Below are 21,722 nucleotides of genomic sequence, written 5' to 3'. Positions count from 1 at the left end.
TCTGAGGATCTTGGTGGAAGAGGTTAGAGGGGTGACCCACCAAGTAATAAGAAGGAGGTGCTTAAGTGCTTTTTTAAAAACTCAGGTTTTTACAATTCCCCATCTTCTCTAGCTCCCCTTTCCATGTCTTCTAGGAGCCCAGGGACAGGGCCCAGGGAGGAAGAACAGTGCTCTTTTTTCCTCTATTACCTATCACAGGAATCCCCAAAATACGTTTCCCCACCAAATACACATACGCTGACATCAACTACGCAGGTGACTTTTAAAAACACAAAACTGACATTCAGGGGCAAAGGGGTCATCAGCTGAGCTGGGGTGGCCTAAAACAGCGACACTGAGGAGGCAGCAGTAGAGATCAGTAGGAATAGACTGGGGATGGGGTGGCTGAGGGAGTTTGGGAGTTGATTCGGTCACTAACAAGGGGCTGGAGGAGACAGACTCTGCACCCTATTCTATCCCCAGAGCTCTCCCAGAAACCTTAAATCCCCTTTCTTGTCACCTCCCTCCAAAAAAATGGATTTTTTTTTTTTTTTTTTTTTTTTTAGTGGGTGGAGGGAGCTCCGATGTGGCTTTTTTTATATCTCTCTACTTCCTTTAAAGGGCTTCGTGTTGTTTTTTTTTTTCATCCATAAAAAATGCAGTAGTTTTGAGGGGTGCACCCTTAAAAGTGGTTAATCAGAACCTTGTATAAACACCTTTTCCCAGCCCTTTCTTTGAGGGCAGCATCCCCATCCTATCCTCTCTCCCAGACATTAGAAATATCTTTTAAACAGAAGTCCTTGAATAATCCGATATAAAAATGCACGCCTCTGCCAGGCATGGTGGGGGCTTTGGAGGGGCAGGAGGAGCTTTCCTTACGTAGTGATGAACTCTCCAGGCTGGGGAAGGGTCCCAGTGGTGGGGAGAGGGCTGTTCCTGGAAACTTGATCTCCATAGGGGGTGAGGGAGAGAGATGTCTGGCTGGCTCCTCACTGCGGAGGTGGCACAGGGGTGACTGTGCCTGGGCTCGGGGCCGTGGGATCTGGAGGCAGGGGGGTACCTGGGTCTGTGGAGAGAAGGAAGAGGAAATCAGCCCGGTGCGCAGCAGAGGGGTCCAGACCCAGGCCACCAAAGACAAACAGGACCGGGCACGCATGCAATGGGTGGGTAGGTGACCGAGGCAGCCTTTCCCCAGCGCTCTCTCCCACCTCACAGCGAGAAAACTGAAACACCCCAAATCTTCCTGCCCCCAAGGGAACTCTCTCTATGGGGCGTTTGAACGTGATGGGAACAAGCAAGGGGGTGCCAGTCATCATGCAAACAGGTAGCTGTTTTTCAAGTTTACAACTGAGACGCTGTGCCTTAGGACTCCTCCGTGACCCACCAGTGAAAGGCCCCAACGTCATCCTAGAGGTGGCGGCTGCCGGGGTGGGGAATGGCAGAGGACAGCCAGAGAGGCCCTTCCCCCTGTGTTCTAATTTACCAGAGCGAGCGTTCAAAAAGGATGGTGGAAGTTCTATTACCTAAGCCCTTCCCCTACCTGCCCCCCCGCCCCATCCCTCCATGTGGACCCCTCTCCCTCACCCTTCTCCCTCCAGGACCCTTCTCACCTGGCAGTGGGCTGGCACTGGGCAGGAGGTTGCCCTGAACAGCTGCCACAATGGCAGGGCTCTGGGCTGCGGCGGATCCGAGCCCCGGCCCGAGAGGCAAGGAAGATGGCATGGTGGTGGTCGCCGGCAGGTTAGGGTGTAGAGGGTTCGCCATGGACACAGGCAGGTTAGGTGGGGGGAGAGTGCCCGGGGCGAACGGGAGATGGTGGTGATGCCCATGCAGGTTAGGAGGAGGGGGCAGGTTAATACTGATGGAGTCGGCTAGACTACCAAATGGGATGACGGATGGAGCGGGAGGAGGAGGAGGAGGCGGCATGCCAAAAGGCAAACCCAAAGGAGCATTACCCGCCACGCCTGGGTGCCCGCTGCCTGGCACTGCCCCTGGCATCATTGCGGGAGGAGTTTGTTGGTTGGGGAACGGTGAGGGGCCTGGGAAGAAAGAGAAGAGACCAAGAAGCTGAGAGGCAGAAAATCTCCCTTCTTGACTCACTCGCACAGCCAGGATGCTCTAGCCACGCCCCAGCACCCATTTGCCTGATGGACTCAGTGGTATTGGAACAAAACCTCCAAGGCCTGGCCCTGGGGAAGGACGCCTGTTGGCTCAGGGATGTCACAGAGGTGAGCCCATCTGCAGAAGTCTCTAGTCCTGCCCTGTATCCCTTTTGAGGTGGGAGATAGGAATGTTCACCCAGAGGCCCCCAACCCCACCCCCGGTCAGCAAGAGTTCCAGAAACCATCACTTACCATGGGGTCCAGGGGGGGGTACCCCTGGTGGGACTGCCCCAGGCTGGGGGGCTCCAGCTGGTTGCTGCTGCTGTGGCCCCGCGGCTGACCCTGCCTGCCCAATCTGTTCAGAGGGGCCCAAGCTTCCGGGGGGAGCCCCACTGCCAGCAGGAGCAGGGGCGACAGAGGCTGGAGCCATAGCCAGGCTGTGAACCACGGGCGGCCCAGTGCCTGCAGGTGGGACCGGCTGGGAGCCCGGGGGCAGGGCTGGCGGGGGCTGCTGCTGCTGTTGGTGCATTTGCTGGAAGTGCTGCTGCCGGGCCCTCATCTCTGCATACTTCAGCTGCTCCATATGGAAAGCTTGTCTGTCGGCCAGGAGCTGCTGCCTCTGATACTCCAGCTGCCAGGTCCAAGTGAGTACTGTTACCCATTACCCATGTGCACAAAACCCTGCCCCCTGCTCCGCCCTCCAACACACCCTGTCTCTCCTGGCCAGTACCAGCACCAAATGCAGATGCAGATCTCATGCTTGGGCTTCCTGGGCCCTGCCCTGTCCTCCCCAGCACCCAATCTTCTGGCTGCCTGCATGACTTCTCACTGCAGTGGAGTTCACCTAGTAGGAGCCCTTACTCATTCCAGCTCCAGAGCTCTGAATCTGTCATTTGTTTCTTTTCTTTTTTAAAGATTTTACTCATTTATTTGAGAGAGAGAGCGCACAAGCAGAGGGAACGGCAGGCAGAGGGAGAGGGAGAAGCAGGCTCCCCGCAGAACAAGGAGTCCAACGTGGGACTCAATCCCAGGACCCTGGGATCATGACCTGAGCCAAAGGCAGGCACTTAACCAGCTGGGCCACCCAGGTGCCCTCTGTTATTATCTTCTTTTTTTTTTTTTTTTTTAAGATTTTATTTATTTGCCAGAGAGAGAGAGAAAGAGAGCACAAACAAGGGGAGCGGCAGGCAAAGGGAGAGGGAGAAGCATGCTTCCCCCGGGGCAGGGAGCCCGATGAGGGGCTCAATACCAGGACCCAGACATCATGACCTGAGCTGAAGGCAGATACTAAACCGACTGAGCCACCCAGGCGCCCCTCTGTCATTATTTTCATTTGGAAAATGCCTCCAGTTCCTCTTGTCAACTCATGTTCTTTTCTTCCCTCAAAATTGCCTAAATACTCACCATTCTTAGGAAGCCATCACAGATCAACTCTTTAGCCTCTGAGCTTTGCCTTTATTTTGTTATCTCTCAGGACTTTTAATCTGAATTTGTCAGATACCTTAAGCATTCACTGTTTTGGATGCCTCCTTACTGAATATTGGATGTCTCCAATTAAACCGCAGGTTCTGTTAGGATCCCCGTCTTGCATTTCTTTTTATATCATCTCAGAAACAAAATGGTTCAATACCTTGTCCCTCCCATCCCCTTACCAAGTTCACCTTCTGGATCTGAAGCCCCTTCCCTCTCATCGTCCGTTAAACCTATTCGATGGCTCAACAAATACTTATTTACTGAAAGTCCACGGTACATCAAACACTGGTCAAGGACCTGGACATGAAGCAATGGAGAAACCAAATAGAATTTCTGCCCCAAGATGTCAACATTCCGTGGGACCTGAGGTTCCAGGTTTCACCAGTGGGCCACTTGTCCTATACTGTCCAGGGTGATCGCCTTCTCCTCAGCCGTGAAGCCCTGTCATTCTCAGTCTCCTGCCACTGCTGCTCGCCCCCCTCCTAAACCCAGGCCCTGTTGGGTGTCAAGGTGTGGCCCTGGGCCACCGGGGGATGGTACTCACTGCCTCCCGCTCCCGGTCCATGATGGTCTCTAACTCTTCAAAGTGCCGGAGTTTGATCTCCAACTTTTTCATCTGGGTCTCCACCAGCAGGGCCACCAGCGATTTGATCTTCCTCTCCTCCACGGCAGCCAGGTGCTAGGGAAGGCAGAGAGGGTGTTGTGTGAGCGGGAGGGGCCCACTGCAGGTGGGCTGGGACTGAGCGGTAAGGCGGGGGCTGGCAAGTTTTTTTTTTTTTTTTTAAATTTTATTTATTTATTTGAGAGAGAGAGACAGTGAGAGAGAGCATGATCGAGGAGAAGGTCAGAGAGCGAAGCAGACTCCCCATGGAGCTGGGAGCCCGATGTGGGACTCGATCCCGGGACTCCAGGATCACGCCCTGAGCCGAAGGCAGTCGTCCAACCAACTGAGCCACCCAGGCGTCCCGAGGGGCTGGCAAGTTTTAAGAAAGAACTGGCTGTCGGGCGCCTGGGTGGCTCAGTGGGTTAAGCCTCTGCCTTTGGCTCGGGTCATGATCTCAGGGTCCTCGGATCGAGTACTGCATCGGGCTCTCTGCTCAGCAGGGAGCCTGCTTCCTCGTCTCTCTCTCTGCCTGCCTCTCTGCCTACTTGTGATTTCTCTGTGTGTCAAATAAATAAATAAAATCTTTTAAAAAAAAAAGAAAAAAGAAAAAATGTCTGTGGTCACAACCCACAGAGTAGCAAACGCTTCACATTCTTAAAAGTACATGAAAAAAAAAAAGAGAGTGAAAAAAGATAAGACAAGGTCAAATAACAAGAGGATAAAACCAGGCCTAATGGCAAAAAGCTTCAAACTGCTTCGAGAAGAGATGATCAACTCTCCCTCTCAGATCAAACTGAGAAGGAAACAGGTCAGCGTTATGGAAGCGAGTGGGGAAGGATTTCCTGCAGGGGTCATGAGATCAGAGAAGGTGGTGGCATCTTCCGGGAACCTGGTCCTCACCTTGGCCTTCACTGCGGCGGCGGCCAGAGCAGCAGCGGCAGCGGTGGACAGATTGCCCTCCCCGATGTCCCGCTCCACCTTTGTCTTCCTCTCCCCCTCTGCCTCTACCACATCCTTCAGCACTTCCTCCTGCCCTTCCTTTGGCTCCTTCTCCTTCTCCGCGTCAACTGGGCCAAGAAGAAGGTAGGGTTAGGGCTGTTGCCCACTTCCGTCCTCTGGACACCCAACTACCATGCTGGAAGGCTCACCTATGGGGTCCCCGTCGCTCTTCTCTGATTCCTTCTCACTGTCACCTTGTTTCCCTCTCTCTTCATCCTTCTTGGGGACCTCGCTGGTTTTCTCCTTTGTTTCTTCTTCGGCAGCCCCAACTCCTTCTCGGGGCTCCTGAGGTACCAGTGAAAGAAAAGTAGATGGCATCAGGTTGGCTGGTCCTGACACAGGGGGCCAGTCTGGGAAGTGATTATGACTCCCCTCCCCACGCTGCCACGCCCGGCCTTTCCACCCTCCCAGCCCAGCTCATTCCTGTTGCACCTTGGGCTCCTTCTTCTCCTCCGTGGCCTGGCCCTCTGCCCGCGCCTCTTCCGTCCCGCTCTCCTCTGGGCCCAGGGGAAAGAGAAAATGGGAAACGTCTGATGCAGAGTCTGTCCCCGGATCGCTTTCCCGAAAGCCCACTCTCCTAGCCAAAATCTTAGTGCGAGGGTTGGCAGGGAGCCACAGCCCCTAAGAGGGAGTTCTGGGGAAGAGAAAACCCCTACCAGTTCCCCCCGTTGGTCTTGTGCTCTGAGGACAAGGCAAGGCAGGGATGGCACGGGGTCACCAAGTGGCGGGGGCTCTCGGTCAAAGGGGAAAACTCTGGGAACCCAGCAGTCCTCACCGATCCGCTCAGGCTCGTCAGAGGTGGTTCCTGCGATACCGCTGCTCTCCAGACCGAAGGCTGGGTCAGCCTTGCCTGTCACTTTGGCTGCCTCCTCCACTTTCCGAACGTGGGCCTCCACCAAGGCTGTGGGCACTTCTTCCTTCATTTTGGAGAACTCTTCTGCAAGATCCAGAGAGGACAAGGCTGGGGGCAGGGGCAGGCAGGCCATTTTGGCTGTCCCTGTGAAAGCTGCCTCACAGGGAAGGCATCTCTTCCCTGTGGAAGCCCATCTCTTCCTCTAGGCCAGCATGGAGCTCGACAGGTGCCTGAGCGGACGCCAGCGGCAGACAGTGCCAGTAGGGCAGCCAAACTTGAGGGTCTTTCAAGGTCTGAGTAACCAGCCTTTCAAACCAAAGAGGCCAGGACCCCTCCACATTACCTAGGGCCGACTTCGCAGCAGCAGAGGCGACTCGAGGATCGACGACAGAGGCCAGGAAGGCAACAGTGCTCATAACAGGGTTGCCTGACTGACTGAAGGGGATAGGCTGGTAGGCCAGGGGGCCCAGGGAGGCCTCTGAGTCCTCCAGGTACGGGTCTTCAATGGGAAGACGAAGAAAATGCAAGATGCACTCATCCTGCGTGCGGCTTCCCACGTGCTCTGACACTTTGTTCCAGTCATCTTTGTACATTTCCAGTGCCTGGTGGTAGTGGTGGAGACACAACTTCCTTACTTAGCCACTTTCCTTGAAGGTCAACTCCCCCCATCCTACTAAGGGCAGCGGGCTTCAAAGCTCTCTGTGTTGTGGTATTTGTGGATTCTGCTGGGTCCCAGGGGAATCTCCAAGTAGCACTACGAGAGGATATGGAGTTAATGAAATGGCCCAAATGCCTGGCTTGGAGCTGTTCCCTGGGGCAGGTGCGGCAGGCATTGGGGAAGAGAGAGACTGGGGACGAGATCACGCTCTGCCCACTCACGAGTGCAGCTGGCACCCGGGCCACTTCCGTTTTCAGAGAAAACTCTCCTTTCCTTGCCCCAATTACCTCCAGGAGGAGCAGGGTCTCCTGTTCTGTCCACTCTCGAGTGGCACTGGCCGCAGCTTTACTCTGCAGGAGATATGGGTGTGTCAGAGAGAGGAGCCCGTGACTACTGGAGGGTGAAGGCACCCCTGCCCGGAGGCAGCCCACACCTCTGTACCTTGGAGGGGACGTTCTTCTTCGTGTACATGTCTGTGCGCAGGCCAAAGTTCTGCATGTCTGTCGGTTTCTCTTTGCCCTTGTCAGGGAAGTTGAGCATTTGCTGGGAAGCAGAGGTCTGCTATTTGCGGAGGGGAAAGAAAATGGTGAGGATGGGTGACCCCGGGAGCCAGGGGCGGACAGAGAGAGAAAACAGACAGAAGGAGCTTCCTTCCCAAAGCCAGGGACACCCCTGGGTGGGACTTCCTCCCTCACTGCTGTAGCTCCTCTGCTCTTACATCTCTTCTCCCCGGGCAGGGGCCCCCCAATAAAGGGGCAAATAAGAAGCCCAGCGGGGTCTACACCCCACCTACCAGCTCTGGCTTGCCCTTAGCCGTCTCTGGCACCAGGTCATCCAGCTCTTTGCCCTTTCGCCCAGCCTTGGTATCAGCATCAACCTGGCGGCCCTGGGGGACAGAGCTTGGCGTCATGGAGGCTGGGCGGAGAATGACCAGGCCAAGGCCCTGGAGGCCTCAAGACCAAATGCTGGGCGGCTCACAAGCTCTGGGGGTACTCATGCCACTGTTCCGTGTTCCCATCATGATTAATTAGATCTGTAGTTGGCATGATCCCCATTTATGTTCACATGGAACTTTATAGTTTCCCTCAGGAGCTGGACAGTTAGGTTCTAATCCTAGATTTGGTACTCTGTGACCCTGGGCAAGCCACATAATCTGTCTCCGCTTAATATCTGTAATGATGGAATGGAGGTGGAAAAAAAATGGAAGTGATGATAATTATGAGGCAAAAATGAAAAAAATGCTGGAAATGCCACAAAGTTAAAAAATTTCATGCAACTTAATTTTCAGCCATTTTTCTCTATCTGCTCCACGCCCTACACTGGCCTGTCTGCTCCTCAAGGACAAGGAGCATCTCTTCTCCCTCAGCAAGTCCTTGCAGTCTTAGGTACAGAGACTGAGAGAGGGCGCTAAAAACACGGGGCTGACTCCTGTGGCCCTTTGCATCCCATGGAAAAGGAGGAAGCCTCAAAACACTCCTGAACCATTACCCTAAAAAACCAGAAAAAGAAAAGTCCAAAGAAGCCCAGTTTTTCCCAGCACCCCCACCCTGCCCCCACAGCCCCTCACCCTACCTGCGGGGTCTTTGGCTGCAAAGGCACCAGCCCGGAGGGCGTGTCTGCCAGGACGTGGAAGTGAGAGGTGGGCGGAGGCCCCATCGGGGTTGGTCGACTCTCAGCATCCACCTGGTAGTTAATAAGACCCCACTGCTCTAGGAAGGCATGGACCCTGGCAGGAGAGAGGTAGAGATAGGGTCACGTGGGGCTTGCCGGAAAGGGGCGAGGTGGGGCATAAAGTTCCCTCTCCCCAGCCCTCTTCTCTGCCCATTCTACTGCCTGGCGAACCCCTAAAGGCCAATGACATCCAGGCGTCTGCCTCCAGCCGGGACCTCTCTCCATATCCACCATCTCCAAACATCTCTTCCTAGAGAGTCAGGAAAACTGAACCAGGATCCCTCAATGACACACGCACTCCTCCCTTCTTCCACATGCCAGAGAATGCCACTGCCATTCCCTCAACTCACATGTGCCCTGAATGTGGACTGTGCCTTTCTCTAGAGGTTTTTTTTTTTTTTCCTGTTTGTTCCCCTATGCTCTTCGCTGCCAGCTCTCCTTCTGCCAAGAAGCGTCTGTGGCACCTTACATCCCCCCTCCCCTCAGCTGCAGACCCACCTCATGATGGCACAGACATCCCCGGCCAGGTTCCTGCGGCAGGCGGTGGAGGTAAGATATTCCTGGGGGTTCAGCCGGTACGTGTCAATCATGAAGTTTCGATAAGCCAGGTAGCTTAAGGGAGGCGGGAGGGAGAGAGAGAGAGAGAGGAGGAGAGAGAGATGAATGAGAGGAAGGAAAGTAAGTACGCTGAGGACTGAGGGGTAGGAAAGGTGATAAAAGAGTGGATGGTTCCTCCTGTGTGACTAAAGGAAACAGAGTGGGTCACAGGCTGTGGTGAACACGGGGGTCCGCCATGTGCTAGATGCAAGGGGTTCCAGTGTTGCCACGTTTGCCTTGATGGAAGTGGGATTCACTTAAGTGAATCATCTGCTGGGCTGTAGTTGGGGAAGTTTTCGTCAAACTTTTCATCAGGCAATCAAAAAGCAAGAAAAGGTACCCTTATTTCCAAAGGCAGGTGTTAAGGGGAAGTCTTTATCCATGCATCCGACTGTAGTCAACATGACGTGCTATAAAGGATATATGTTTTGGGGCACCTGGGTGGCTCAGTGGGTTAAAGCCTCTGCCTTCGGCTCAGATCATAAACCCAGGGTCCTGGAATCGAGCCCCGCTTCGGGCTCTCTGCTCAGCAGGGAGCCTGCTTCCCTTCCTCTCTCTCTGCCTGGCTCTCTGCCTAACTGTGATCTCTGTCTGTCAAATAAATAAATAAAATCTTTAAAAAAATATATATATATATATATGTTTTTATTTTTTAAGCCCCACACTTAACAGGGAGCAGGTGTGGAGCTTGCTGAGGAAAAAAAAATGTATATATATATATATATCTGTATTTTCTTTTAAAAAGATTTTATTTATTTGTCAGAAAGAGAGTGAGCACAGGCAGACAAAATGGCAGGCAGAGGCAGAGGGAGAAGCAGGCTCCGTGCTGAGCAAGGAGCCCGATGTGGGACTTGATCCCAGGACACTGGGATCATGACCTGAGCCGAAGGCAGCCGCTCAACCAACTGAGCCACCCAGGAGTCCCTATCTGTATTTTTTAATTAGAGAGAGAGCATGCACAGGGAAGGGGCAGAGGGAGAGAGAATCTTTTTTTTTTTTTTTTTTTAAGATTTATTTATTTGAGAGAGTGTGTGTGAGTGGGCGAAGGACAAAGGGAGAGAATCTCAAGCAGGCTCCCCACTAAATGTGGAGCCCAGTGCAGGGCTTGATCCCATGACCCATGAAGTCATGACCTGAGCCAAAATCACTAGTTGATGCTCAACTGACTGAGCCCCCCAGAACCCCAAGGGAGAGAAAGAATCTTAAGCAGGTTCCACACCCAGTGCAGAGCCTGATGCTGGCCTCGATCTTATGACCCTGAGATCATGACCTGAGCCATAACCAAAATCGGATGCTACCGAGCCACCCAAACACCCCTAGAATATATATATATATAATTTTTAAAGATTTTACTTATTTATTTGATAGAGATCTCAAGTAGGGGGAGAGGCAGGCAGAAAGAGAGAGAGGAGGAACCAGGCTCCCTGCTGAGCAGAAAGCCCAATGTGGGGCTTGATCCCAGAACTCTGGGATCTTGACCTGAGCCGAAGGCAGAGGCTTTAACCCACGAGCCATCCAGGTACCCCGAATACATATTTTGAGGGTGGAAAGATCTAAGTTCAAATCCTAGTTCTACCATGATGTCCTCACGCAAAGTACTTATTAAAATTTTTTGAACCATGGTCTCCTAACCTGTAAAGTGGAGTGTCTGCTGAGGAACAGAAAGACCTGGAAAGATCTAGTACAGTGCCAGGCACATTTCAGCAGCTCAGCAAATAGTGACTATTGGGTGGTACAGCATACAGTTTGAGAACACGAGCCAGTCTGAAGGACTCAGATCCTGGTTTTTCTACTCACTGTGTGACCTTAGTCAAGTGATTAAACCTCTCTCTGCTTCTCTGCTCACTTCCTCTTTGTATCTCAGTTTCCTAATCAGTAAACTGGAGAGGAGAATAGGACCTACCTCTAAAGCTGATGTGAAGATTAGTCAATGCCTATAAGACACTTAGGATAGTGCCTGGGAGATAGTAAGCTTTCAGGAAATGCAGGCAATTATCACTATTTACTATCTTAACCAAGAGAACAAAGTGTAGAACAATTCTAGATCAGGCCCTGCCTACCCTTGTCATCATGTTATTACTCTTTTCTCTTGGAGAGAGCAAGCTTCTTCATATATACTGCCTTCCCCGGGAAGAAGATCAGAGAACCATACCACACTCCAGGGAAAGAAATATGGTGGGAAGGCAAGATGGCCCTAGAGAGGGGAAGCTGAGGAATGGCTGGGAAGCAAGCTCAGGGAGATCAACACTTTCTCACCCTTCTCATTACATTTATCCTGGAGCATCCCTAGCCATAGGAGATTCCCAAGACTCATTCAAAGCTAAATAGGTTTCGCTTGAAGCAACACCTTGCCGAAGATGAAGACTTCCAAGCCCCAAGCCTGTACTGTACACAACACTTCTCTCCAGAGAGCCTTCTCCATCCCTTAATTCAGAGTCTTAGATCTTCATAGTTCCTCCTCTTCTTTTTCTATTAAAACCTACTTTCAGGGACCAGCACGGTCATTTACATTTCAGTCAGAGCTATTATGTATGCTGAAGATACCTGTGTTTTGGATATCTTAGTAATGATGTAAGGCTGTGGACTCTGTTGAAACAAATGGATCCATCAGAGCAGGTACCCATTTTGTACAGAAGACCATGCTTAATGTTGCCCCCAGGCAATGCTAGAGAGCACCCTACTGGGGTCACAGTGCTGGGCTGGGGCTGCCTGTGGACAGAGATCATGTCTTCGCAAGAGGAGCACAGTGGCTGGCTTTGCAAGGAGCACAAGAAATATCTGCTCAATGGGATATTGCTGGATCAGGAAGGATGATCAGGGACAGGAGGGAGAAAGAGTGTCATGAGCTAAGATTTCCTTACATTTCTGGAGTCTTGGACTTGTTCTTGCCGTTAAAGAACTCAGGGAGAGCCCTCCGCTCAATGGCATGAACACTGCAAAAGAAGACAGAACAGATTCAGAAGGCACTGGTGGAGAGACGGGAGCCTCAGAAGGAAAAGCCTAGATGGGAGGGAGGGAGAACACAGCAGTCGTCCCTTCCTTGGGGAGACCATCCCCCAGGGGGTGAAGACTCAAAGATACGAGCTTCCCTAAAACCAAAGTGTTCCCCAGTCTACCCGGCGGATTAAGAAATAACTTATTTGGAGACAGGAAGAGGAACAACATGATGGCCCCGGCGGCAGGGCAAAAGAGAAGCAGTGAGGCGTTAGAGCGACAATACCTGTTATAGTCAAACCAGGCGGCGTAGCTGGGAATGATGATGTGGTGGGTCTGCTCGGTCACGTTGTCCTCATGGAGGTCCGGATTCTTCGTCTGCTCCCCCTTGTTCCCCGTACTGTTTTCATCCTCATCCTACAAGTACAGAGGCTGCTGGACACTCAGCATTCCCATTATGCCCCTGGCAACCCTCTGCTTCTCCCACACCCCAGGGAAGTGGGCACTAAGGGTGGGTAGGGAATGAAAAGTTACAGGCCCCGGAACATAGAAAGGGTCAGGGTTTTGAGTTTTGAACAACAGCCAGAATTAGTCTAAGGTGGGAAAAGTCCAGGTAGTATAAAGCTCTGGGTAGAAGGAACTTTATAAGCACAACTCAGAATCCCGTAGAGAGGTAGAGAGGGCCTCTCTAAACTGGCTCCACCTTGCCCGTGGTTTCCATGCTTTCATCCTCCTGTTCATCTGAAAGAGAGAGACACGGAAACAGAAGGTTGGAGCCTCCTGACGGGCAGGAGAATCCCACTCTCTGAAAAGCCCCGACGGGCTGGGGGAGGCTGGCAGCTGGGTGCCCCCCATCCTTACCCAGGTCAGTCATGGTGCCTCCTTTGACTGGGGCGGACTCTGAATCCTTCTTAGTGTTGACTGCCAGGAGAGAGAGTCATTTTATCAGACAGGTTCTGCCCAAACCGAACCCTTATACCTCTCCAGCTAAGTTAACAACTCTAGAGATCTCATCTCCCCTAAAAGTTTCTCCATTGAATCGCAAAAGGTGGTAACTCCCTCTGGGCACAGTCATTCTAGACCTTGACACTCACTTGCCACTTTCCCTCCTTCCCCCACCAAAAATTCACTTAACTTTTTTCCTGTAAAGAAGCATCTTCTACTCAATGGAAACTCATAAGGCATTCCTGTCTTTGACAGGCCCCTCTGGTCCCTGTCTGTGAGTTCTTAATGGACCGAGACCAAGTCTGACCAAATCCCTGTGCAGAGTTGTGGCTGGATCTTCAACATTTTTTAAAGCACAGGGCTTCCCTTAACTGAGTCCGTACATGGCAGCTCCAGAGAAAACACGAATACAGAAGAGAGCCGCGTGATTGAAGAGAGCCCTGTGATTGACAACGGGATGGGAGCCAGCGCTCCTCTTGCTCTGTGGACCCCGCCCCCACCCCTGAAATAAGCTCCGGGATATTTGCAGCTCATCCGTGGAATACAGATCATAGTCCCCCTTTGCAACTGTACCACCCTCTAACACTGCAGAGCAATGGTCTCCAAAGTGGGCTTTTCCCACAGGATGCAATACAGGCAGAATACAGGCAGAGAATTACAGAACTTCTCTTTGTATTTGTATTTTAATCTTATCCTTTACCTTTTCCCACTTTTACGTGACATTTGCATGTGTTTCATAATGTTCCTAAAGTAACGGTACATACATATACGTACAACGGTATATACATCTAACTTGTGCTTCAACACTTTCCTGCTGAGGGTACGTGATCAAAAGCAGTTTGGAGTCAACTATCGTCAGGCGCAAAGCACAGTCCACAGCTCCCATATGGATAAAGTCAGAGGACTGTCCATGATGATGAAAATAACTTTAATAACCAGCTAAACTGAAAGGGAAGATCCTCCTGACCTGGAACTGGGCTGGGGAACTCAGCCCTGACAGAAGGTAGGTCCCAGGAGCTGGTGTGGCCCATACCTGTTTTAGGCAACGTCACCTCCTCTACGTTGGGGACTGGTGAAGGCTCATCCATGTCCTTTGTCAGGTCTTCTTGCTCCTCCTCTCTGTGGCCACGCTTCGACTTGGTGTAAGGTGTCGAGGGACTGGGAAGGAAAGGGAGTGAAAGATAACCCAGTCATCCTTGGACAAGAAGTCCCTGGAAGTTGACATTCAAGGGGAGTGAAGCCAGAGAGAACCCCAAATGTGGAGCTGAGCACACACAGAAACCAATCACTACAGAGTACTCGGAAGGGCAAAGGCTTCCACCAGAAGACTTAGCTATCTCTGAGTTCACTAGTGGCTGCAACTAGAACTAACAACTGGGGAGCTAGAGAAGACTTCATCTTCCCTCTCAGAACATCCAGGAATCTGGCCTACCCCGGCAAGGGCCAGCTGGGTATGGGAAGGAGTTTGTCCTTCCTTCCTTCAACATGGAATGGAGAGAATGGTGAAGGTGGGGGCAGGGTAGGAGCTGGCATACCCTTTCTTAGCATTTTTCTTCTTAGCTTCCGGGGTTGGTGAAGGAGAGGGGGAGCGCTTCCTCTTCTTATAGTTCCCTCCTTTCTTATCCCGCCGATCTGAATCTGGGCTGTTCACCTGCAGGTTGGAGAACTGGAGTGAACGTAAGCCAACAAGCCCCACTGAAGACCTATCCTGAGGCTTCAGCTAAGGGACCAGGGAAGAAAGAAGAGAAATTTTCACCTCATCTGTCAGCGTCTTAGCTGAAATCTTCTTTCGGCGGGAGACAGGGCTTTTGTCGTCATTTACCTCGTAGTCTTCCTCGTTCATCCATTCATTGAAAGTGTCTGTGTCCAGAATCCACTTTGCATGAACCTAAGTATAAAGGCAGGCTTTGCTGGAGAGAAGTCTGAAAGCCACAGCTGTCTAGGCACCCTTGACAAAAACCCCAAGGACATGGGCTCTCGAGCTTCACTTCCGAAGAGTGGCCTGGTTCTGGTACTTGTCTTTTTTTTTTTTTTTAAGATTTTATTTATTTATTTGACAGAGACAGTCATGGTGAGAAAGGGAACACAAGCAGGGGGAGTGGGAGAAGGAGAAGCAGGCTCCTTCCAGAGCAGGGAGCCTGATGCAGGGCTGGATCCCAGGACTCTGGGATCATGACCTGAGCCAAAGGCAGACATTAATGACTGAGCCACCCAGGCACCCCTCGTCTATAAAAAAAAGATTTCTAAGTAATATCCACATACAACGTGGGGCTCGAACTTAAACCCCAAGTTCAAGAGTCGCACACTCTACCAACTGAGCCTGCCAAGCACCCCCTGGCATAGTTTCTTGGGCCAGGAGACAAGAAGGGCTCACCTTCCTAGGTTTCTCAGGAGTTGGAGCATCTTCCACAGCTGCTTCGATTTCACTGGCTGGGATCCACGTGTCGTAACTGCCACAGGAGATTGAGTGTGAAGCGGGATCAACAGGATGGAGTCACAGAAAAGCAAAGTGCAGATCTTTTACTTTTTCCACTTATAAAAAGTATAGGGTTGTTGGGTTCTTTCTTGGTATGGCTATTTTTCCAATTAATATTGATATCCTTTCTTTCTTTTTTTTTTCTTTCTTTTTTTTTTTTTTTTGGTATTCTTTCCATTTTAAAGTAATAAAAACAACTCCAAAAAAAGGAAAGAGAGAAAAGAATCACCCAACATAACTATTTGGTATGTACTTTTTTTTTTTTAAATGTTATTTATTTATTTGACAGACAGAGATCACAAGTAGGGAGAGAGGCAGGCAGAGAGAGACGGAGAAGCAGGCTCCCTGCCGAGCAGAGAGCCTGATGTGGGGCTCGATCCCAGGACCCTGGGATCATGACCTGAGCCGAAGGCAGAGGCTTTAACCCACTGAGCCACCCAGGCGCCCCGGTATGTACTTTTTCCCAGCAAATTTTTCCTGTACAATTTTGTTTTTACATAAATTCAGTGTTATTTTATAATCACACTTTTTGCATTTTATATTTATCTACAAATTATCCATGTGATTTCTTTTTTTCCCCATGTTATTTCTATCACTTTGATGGCTGCATAATAGTCCACTCAGTAGATATGAAAACTGCTGAAGCATTTTCCCACTGTTAGACATTCAGACTGCTTCTAACATTTATCGGAGATTATACTGGAATAACCATTTCACATATAAAGCCCCAATCTTTTTAGTCTAACCCACATGGGATAAGTCCAAACGTCTCCCAAGACAGAAAATTCTCATAATAGAGAGGAGGAGAACAAATTAGCAGAACTAAAAATAACCCCAAAAGAGTGTCTGCTTTCTTTGCTAGATGTTCTAAGGCTTCTCAGTCTGGCTCCTATACTTAAACCTACCCCAGGACCCTGTCCTCACCTGTCAGGATAGTAGCCCCAGTGCAGAAGAACCTGCTTATCCCGCTTCATGACTGGTCGTACCCATTCCTCTGGGGATAGAGACAGAACAATGAGAGATATAAGCTAAAGGCATACACAGAAAATAACTGTACACAGCTCGTGTTGCAGCCAGAGACCTGGACACAGGAACATAAGGCAGTAGCAGGGCACAGCATCAAAAGGAGAGAGGAGCCCAGGCCTTGTACAGAGGCTGAATGGTTCCCAACTCCTTGTCCAAGCCGTCCACTGCAGAGGTCAAGAAAACCCAGGTCTCACCTTCTTCCAGGTTCCCTGGGACAGGATACACAACATGGGAGGCATTGTTCTTATCTTCAGTGACTGTTCCCTGGATGCCAGGAGGAAAAGCAGGTAAACAGTCCCCTCTGAAATACTCATGGGTGTAAATAAGCCAAAATAAGACCTAACCACATATCTGCTTTCCTAATCATGTTTTGCTCAGAATGGTATTAAAGTCAGTTTGTATTCTTTAAACACACACAAGCTGAGAGGCAGAAGGAAATAGCTAGGATAGTGCTAATAATGAAGAAAAACTAAAGAACTAAAAGTTGCTACAGATAATCCTCTGAATACATAATCTGCACATGGGAAATGTGAAGCTGCCTGTCCCCAACAATGGCATCTGCTTGTTATTACAGAGTTCCAGAATAGATGTTTCATTTCTCTGAAATCAGGCAATCTCTGGCTTTCCTAACTGCAGGCCAGTGCAGTCTCTAGAAACAGTGATCCAAGCCTGTCAACTGGGAAATGGGAGGAATGAACTAAGAAAGAGACGCTCAAGGCTTTAACCCTAGTCTCTTTTCAAGTAGGCAGAGCTGCCTTTGCAGTAGAAAATATGTCACCCAAAGGGTAGCTGAAAACATCAGGAAAAGAGTCATGGAGTTTCCAAAACTTCCTCTGACCCACCCACTCACCTGGTGTCTCTTGATAATGTCCTTTAATTTCCCCAGCAGTTTGGGTTCAATTTCTGGGCACAGAAATATGTTAGGTCGAGACAGGCAGTTATTCTGTAGGGAGAAGAAACAGATGCAATGAGATGATGGGAAAGGTGTGTTTTGGATTTTCACTGAGGGAAAGGAGATGGACAGGTGAGGTTCTTGACTATTACCTGCACCAAGGACTTCTCAATGGTCATGAACATTTCCACGTTCCGGTCCATGCGTGATGGATTCTGGAAATCGTAACGCCGCCTGGAAAAGAGGCAATAATCTGAGTGATTTAGATCAGGCTCAAGACGAGGTTAGGGTATGTGGCTTTTTAGCATGGGAAATCAGGATGCAATCTTGCTCAAAACTGTTGTCAAAATGGCCTGGGATCTGGGGTTCACTGATCTCAACTCCACGAATCATTTTGTACTTCATCCGAAAGGACAAAGAGAAGCTTAAGATGTCAACCAAAGAATTCCCTTCCCTCTGTGATACACACACCAATGCACACACACACATGCTTGTTCACTCTTGGAGACTATTTTGGTTCTGTCAGCCACCTTTCTGACCCAGCACATCAGGTCTACTGATCTAGCAAAGAGACTCACAAGAATATCTACTCATGCTCTCCCATCCCAAGAAAGACCCAGGAAATCATAAAGGGGGAATCCCCCTAAATGTTAAGAACCATAGAGAAGAAGACTTCTCACCATCCCTGGTCACTCTTGAATTTGTAGGCAGCTGCAAGTATGTGGCACAGGGAGCCTCCTGCTTTGAAATCTAGGAAACATTTGATCTACAAAATTGAGACAAGAAAGAAGAATGTGAGAATTATATCCTGAATTCCCTTACTAAGAATCCTTTCACAAAATCCCATGCTGAACTAACCTTGCTCTCAAAGCTGGAATTCTTTTCTTTCTTTCTTTCTTTTTTTTTTTTTTTTTTTTTAAGATTTATCTATTTATTTGAGAGAGGGAGAGAGTGTGCAGAGGGAAGGGGCAGAGGGAAAGGGAGAGAGAGTCTTAAGCTGACTCCTCATTGAGCATAGAGCCTGATGCAGGGCTTGATCCCATGACCCTGAGATCACAAACCAAGCTGAAATCAAAAGTTGGAGGCCCAATCAACTGAGCCCTCAAAGCTGGAATTCTTTAACCTCTACGCCATGGTATCACGTGGCCTGGAAAAAGGCAAGGGGAGAAACCAGTATTCACAAAGCCCCACCTTGTGCCATGTACTTACAGGGTTACCTCACTGACCAGTACAGAAACCCTATAAGGTAGAGATATTAATCCCATCCAGAGATGAAGGAACAGATACTCAAAAGGTTTAAACGGATTCCCCAAGATCACAGAGATACCAAGTGGCAGAGTCACAATTTGAACACAAGCCTACATAAATCCAAATCTTGTACCCTTTTAACCATGCCATGAGAGTTTCATATATGAGCTTAGACACTCTCAGATAACCTGCTGAATGAAGTTTTGTGGTTCTTTTTTTTAAGATTTTAAGCAATCTCTCCACCTAATGTGGGGCTCAAATTCACAGCCCCCAGATCAAGAGTCGCACGCTTCACCAACTCAGCCAGCTACGTGCCCCTTGTTGCATGAAGTATTATGAAGACAAAGGGAGTGGTAAACTGGGGACTAGGGCAAGCCACTGACAGTCTCACTAGGGGCGGAGATAATAGGCAATTATCAAATCTCAAAAAAGCATGAAATTGATAAAAACCCCACAACTCCCTCTCCAGTTTGGAGAATTCATTCCCTGGCATTTGCACTCACCGGCAGTTTCGTGAGCGGTGCATTGCTGACATGTTTGCCAAAAACTTCTTCCTGAAACTGTAGCAACTGTACAACGAGGCTAGACAAGGACTTGTTGGTAGGTGGTTCAGCTTGGATATACTAGGGAAACAGAGGCAAAGGGAAGAAAAGCAGACCCCAGATAAACTGTCCACTATCTTCTTATTTCTTCCCCCAGGGTTCTGGAAGCATCTGGGGTAGGAAAAAATAGTGTCTTCTTCTCCCATATGTCTAGTTTCTATAAAGAAAATGGCAGAAGGGAAGCCCTCTAAGCCCCTCACAGTAAGCTGAAATTCTGCTGCCCCCAACCCAGCCTGCCAGCACTCAGTGCTGGAGGCAAGTGGGGCTTCCTACTTTTCAGCTACATTCTGAAATTGGGAGTTGACGGACCCTGATTTCTAGTCAACAGCACTGAGGGCTATAAAATCCTAAAGGTTCGTTAAGTTCAGGCAATGGAAGGAGTGTCTCTGAGACTCTAAACAAGACAACAGTGTATTTCTTGGGAGCAACTTCTTGGAAGGCCAAGACTCCCCCTAACTTACTAGGGGTTCCAGGGGGTTATAGTCTTATCAGACTATAGACTATAGTCTTATTAGACTCACATAGCTTAATAAGAACGGTGCAAGGAAGTGAGGCAAGGCAAACTAAGAGAATGAGCTTGTGTGTTCTGTTTCTCCTAGGAACTGGGCACAAATGTCTTTGTAGGCTCTCCTAGAAGGCAAGAACCAAGCTACCACCAGCCTGGTGAGAAAGAGCAAGGAAACATCTCTCCTTTCTGAAGAAACTGTAGCTGAGACAGGCAACCCTGGGCCTTCTTTCGCATTTCCATGTTATGCTACCTAGTATCCTAGCCTCCTGTTCTAATTTAAATCTGAGCCAGGAGGCTAACTTTCTCTTTACCTTTTGACCCCTATTTCCTCAACCCTAATCACAGAGAAAAGTGCTCCTCTCAGTGGGAGATGTAAAGAGAGCCTTGAAGGAAAAGGTAAACGACAAAGAGCTAAGAACTTGAAAGCTGAATTTGAAAGCTCACAGGCTGTCAATCCCCCCAGGGCTAGAGACTAAGCCCCTAGACTGATCTCCCTTCCAAAAGGTCAAAGGTGGAGGCCTGGGAACCAGAGCCTCACGCTGGGGTACAGGCATACCACAGACCCAACAGCTGTTTGTCAGGATTCTGACACTCAGAGAGACCTCCAAGATAGGCCAGAACCAGGATCAGAGGGGTGTACTCCTAAACCACCCATCACATTTCTGACAGGCTGGAAAGCTGGGCAGGAAGAACCGGGGAGCTAAGGAAAGCCAGAAAGAGAACCTCTAACTGGGGGTAGTGAAAGGGAAGAGGCAAACCATCTCCACAGAAAAAACCCACGTATAGACATTCCTTTCAACCAGGCCTAAAGACAAAGACAACACCAGGAAGAGGTTTGACAGAAAAGTCAGGTAGGGCTTTTTGAACCCTTTGTTCACTACCTTATTATCTCGAGTTAAAGGCTGGGGGGCTGGAGATTTAAAGCGTGTCTTGGCCTCTGAACCCCAAACCAAAGGCAATGCAAGGCCAGGTGGTCGGATGACTTCATTGTGAAGCTGAGGGATGGTTTAAGAGGTCGCTGCCCAGGAACTGTTATAACCTGGCTCCCAAGGGGTTTTGTTGGCCCTTGGGTGGAGGTGGGGGACGAGCAGTGGAGACAGGTGTGGGGGCTTCTTCAGGCTGATGAGCAGCCAAGGGCCTGCTCTGTGGCTGTTTACCCTCCTGCTTTCATCATCTCTCCGAACATACACAAAGCACTAGGGAGGCCTCAGCCCAGCCGGTACCTGGCTCCGTGGGGAGCTCTGGCGGGCACCGTGGCGGGCACGCTGGGGCGGGCGAGGCGGGGGGGGGGGGCATCGGGCACCCAGTCCACCCTCGGCCGCCTCTCCCGGAAAAGCCCGGAAGGCTCTGACCCAGGGGAGGGTGGGCGGCTGGCACCGGGACCCGCCGGGCAGTGGAGAAAAACAAGGGGCAGAGGGCGCAGCAGGGAGGGCGGGGGCTGGAATCCCAGGCTGCGGGGGGCGGGGGGGGCGGTAAAAGAGGCTGGGGGGAGGGGCGCGGGGCGCCGGCGGGCGCGCTGGGGCTGCTCCCGAGGCCGCGGGGGAGGGGCCGCGGGCTACCCGAGGGTGGGCAGGATTCGGGGGGGCTCCGGGGCCGCGGTCCCTTTGTCCCGCCCCCGGCCCCCGCGCGGCCCTGCCCGCGTACCTTCTTGTAGTTCTTGCCGAGCCAGAGCCTCACGTTGTCGAACTGGGTCACGGTGTCCGCGGCCTCATAGTACTTCACGTTGGGGCCGCCGTCCTTCTTCCGCACCGCCATCTTCTCGGGCTCGGGCCCCGCCGCCGCCCGCCCCGCTCAGCTCAGCTCCCGCCTCCTCCGCCTCCTCCTCCGCCCGCCTCCCGCCGCCTCCCGCCGCCGCGGCCGCCGCCTCCCGCCGCCTGGGCCGGCCCCGGCCCGCGCAGCGCCCCCTGCCGACCGGCCGGGCACGGCGGCGGCCAGGCTCCCGACGCGGGACCCACCCTGGCGGCCTTCCCGGCGGCGGCGGCAGCGGCGGCGGGAGCCTTGGAGAGGCAGCTGCTTCCTGGAGGGGGCGCCCACTCTCCTGAGATTGTTCTCTACCCGAGGCGAAGGCTTTCCTCCCTCTTTGCCTCTCAGCCCAGGGAGTGGGGTACCTCTCTAGCCTACCCCAAGCCGACGTCCGTCTCTGGAGGAACCCCCA

General features: G+C 51.1%; 1 protein-coding gene across 8 annotated transcripts; it reads right to left on the bottom strand.

Annotated features, from left to right (window-relative positions):
* Window positions 1-243: 243 nt before the first annotated feature.
* SMARCC2 (SWI/SNF related, matrix associated, actin dependent regulator of chromatin subfamily c member 2) lies at window positions 244-21,375 on the bottom strand. 8 transcript variants are annotated; one of them, XM_044227798.1, is made up of 30 exons: window positions 21,212-21,374; window positions 18,961-19,080; window positions 17,890-17,975; window positions 17,362-17,443; window positions 17,168-17,260; window positions 16,512-16,581; window positions 16,216-16,285; window positions 15,190-15,265; window positions 14,572-14,703; window positions 14,351-14,466; window positions 13,849-13,973; window positions 12,732-12,791; window positions 12,574-12,611; window positions 12,157-12,287; window positions 11,798-11,869; window positions 8,838-8,951; window positions 8,241-8,394; window positions 7,462-7,554; window positions 7,110-7,226; window positions 6,956-7,018; window positions 6,354-6,612; window positions 5,933-6,094; window positions 5,590-5,654; window positions 5,307-5,442; window positions 5,059-5,225; window positions 4,099-4,233; window positions 2,334-2,712; window positions 1,935-2,018; window positions 1,590-1,655; window positions 244-1,045 (listed from the first exon to the last, which is right to left on the bottom strand). In XM_044227798.1, the coding sequence occupies exons 1-30, from the start codon at window positions 21,320-21,322 to the stop codon at window positions 969-971; spliced, it is 3,453 nt and encodes a 1,150-aa protein (XP_044083733.1). In that variant the 5' UTR covers window positions 21,323-21,374; the 3' UTR covers window positions 244-968. The 8 variants fall into 8 exon arrangements, with proteins under 8 accessions (XP_044083733.1, XP_044083732.1, XP_044083727.1 ...); XM_044227797.1 differs by having other exon boundaries at window positions 7,110-7,229; window positions 21,212-21,373; XM_044227792.1 differs by having other exon boundaries at window positions 1,590-2,018; window positions 7,110-7,229; window positions 21,212-21,375.
* Between the last annotated feature and the right edge of the window lie 347 nt (window positions 21,376-21,722).

The sequence above is a fragment of the Neovison vison genome, chromosome 12 (genome assembly GCF_020171115.1).
Source record: "Neovison vison isolate M4711 chromosome 12, ASM_NN_V1, whole genome shotgun sequence".
NCBI lineage: Eukaryota > Metazoa > Chordata > Mammalia > Carnivora > Mustelidae > Neogale > Neogale vison.
Note: the sequence above shows the minus strand (reverse complement) of the source record. Positions and strands in the feature narration are given on the sequence as shown.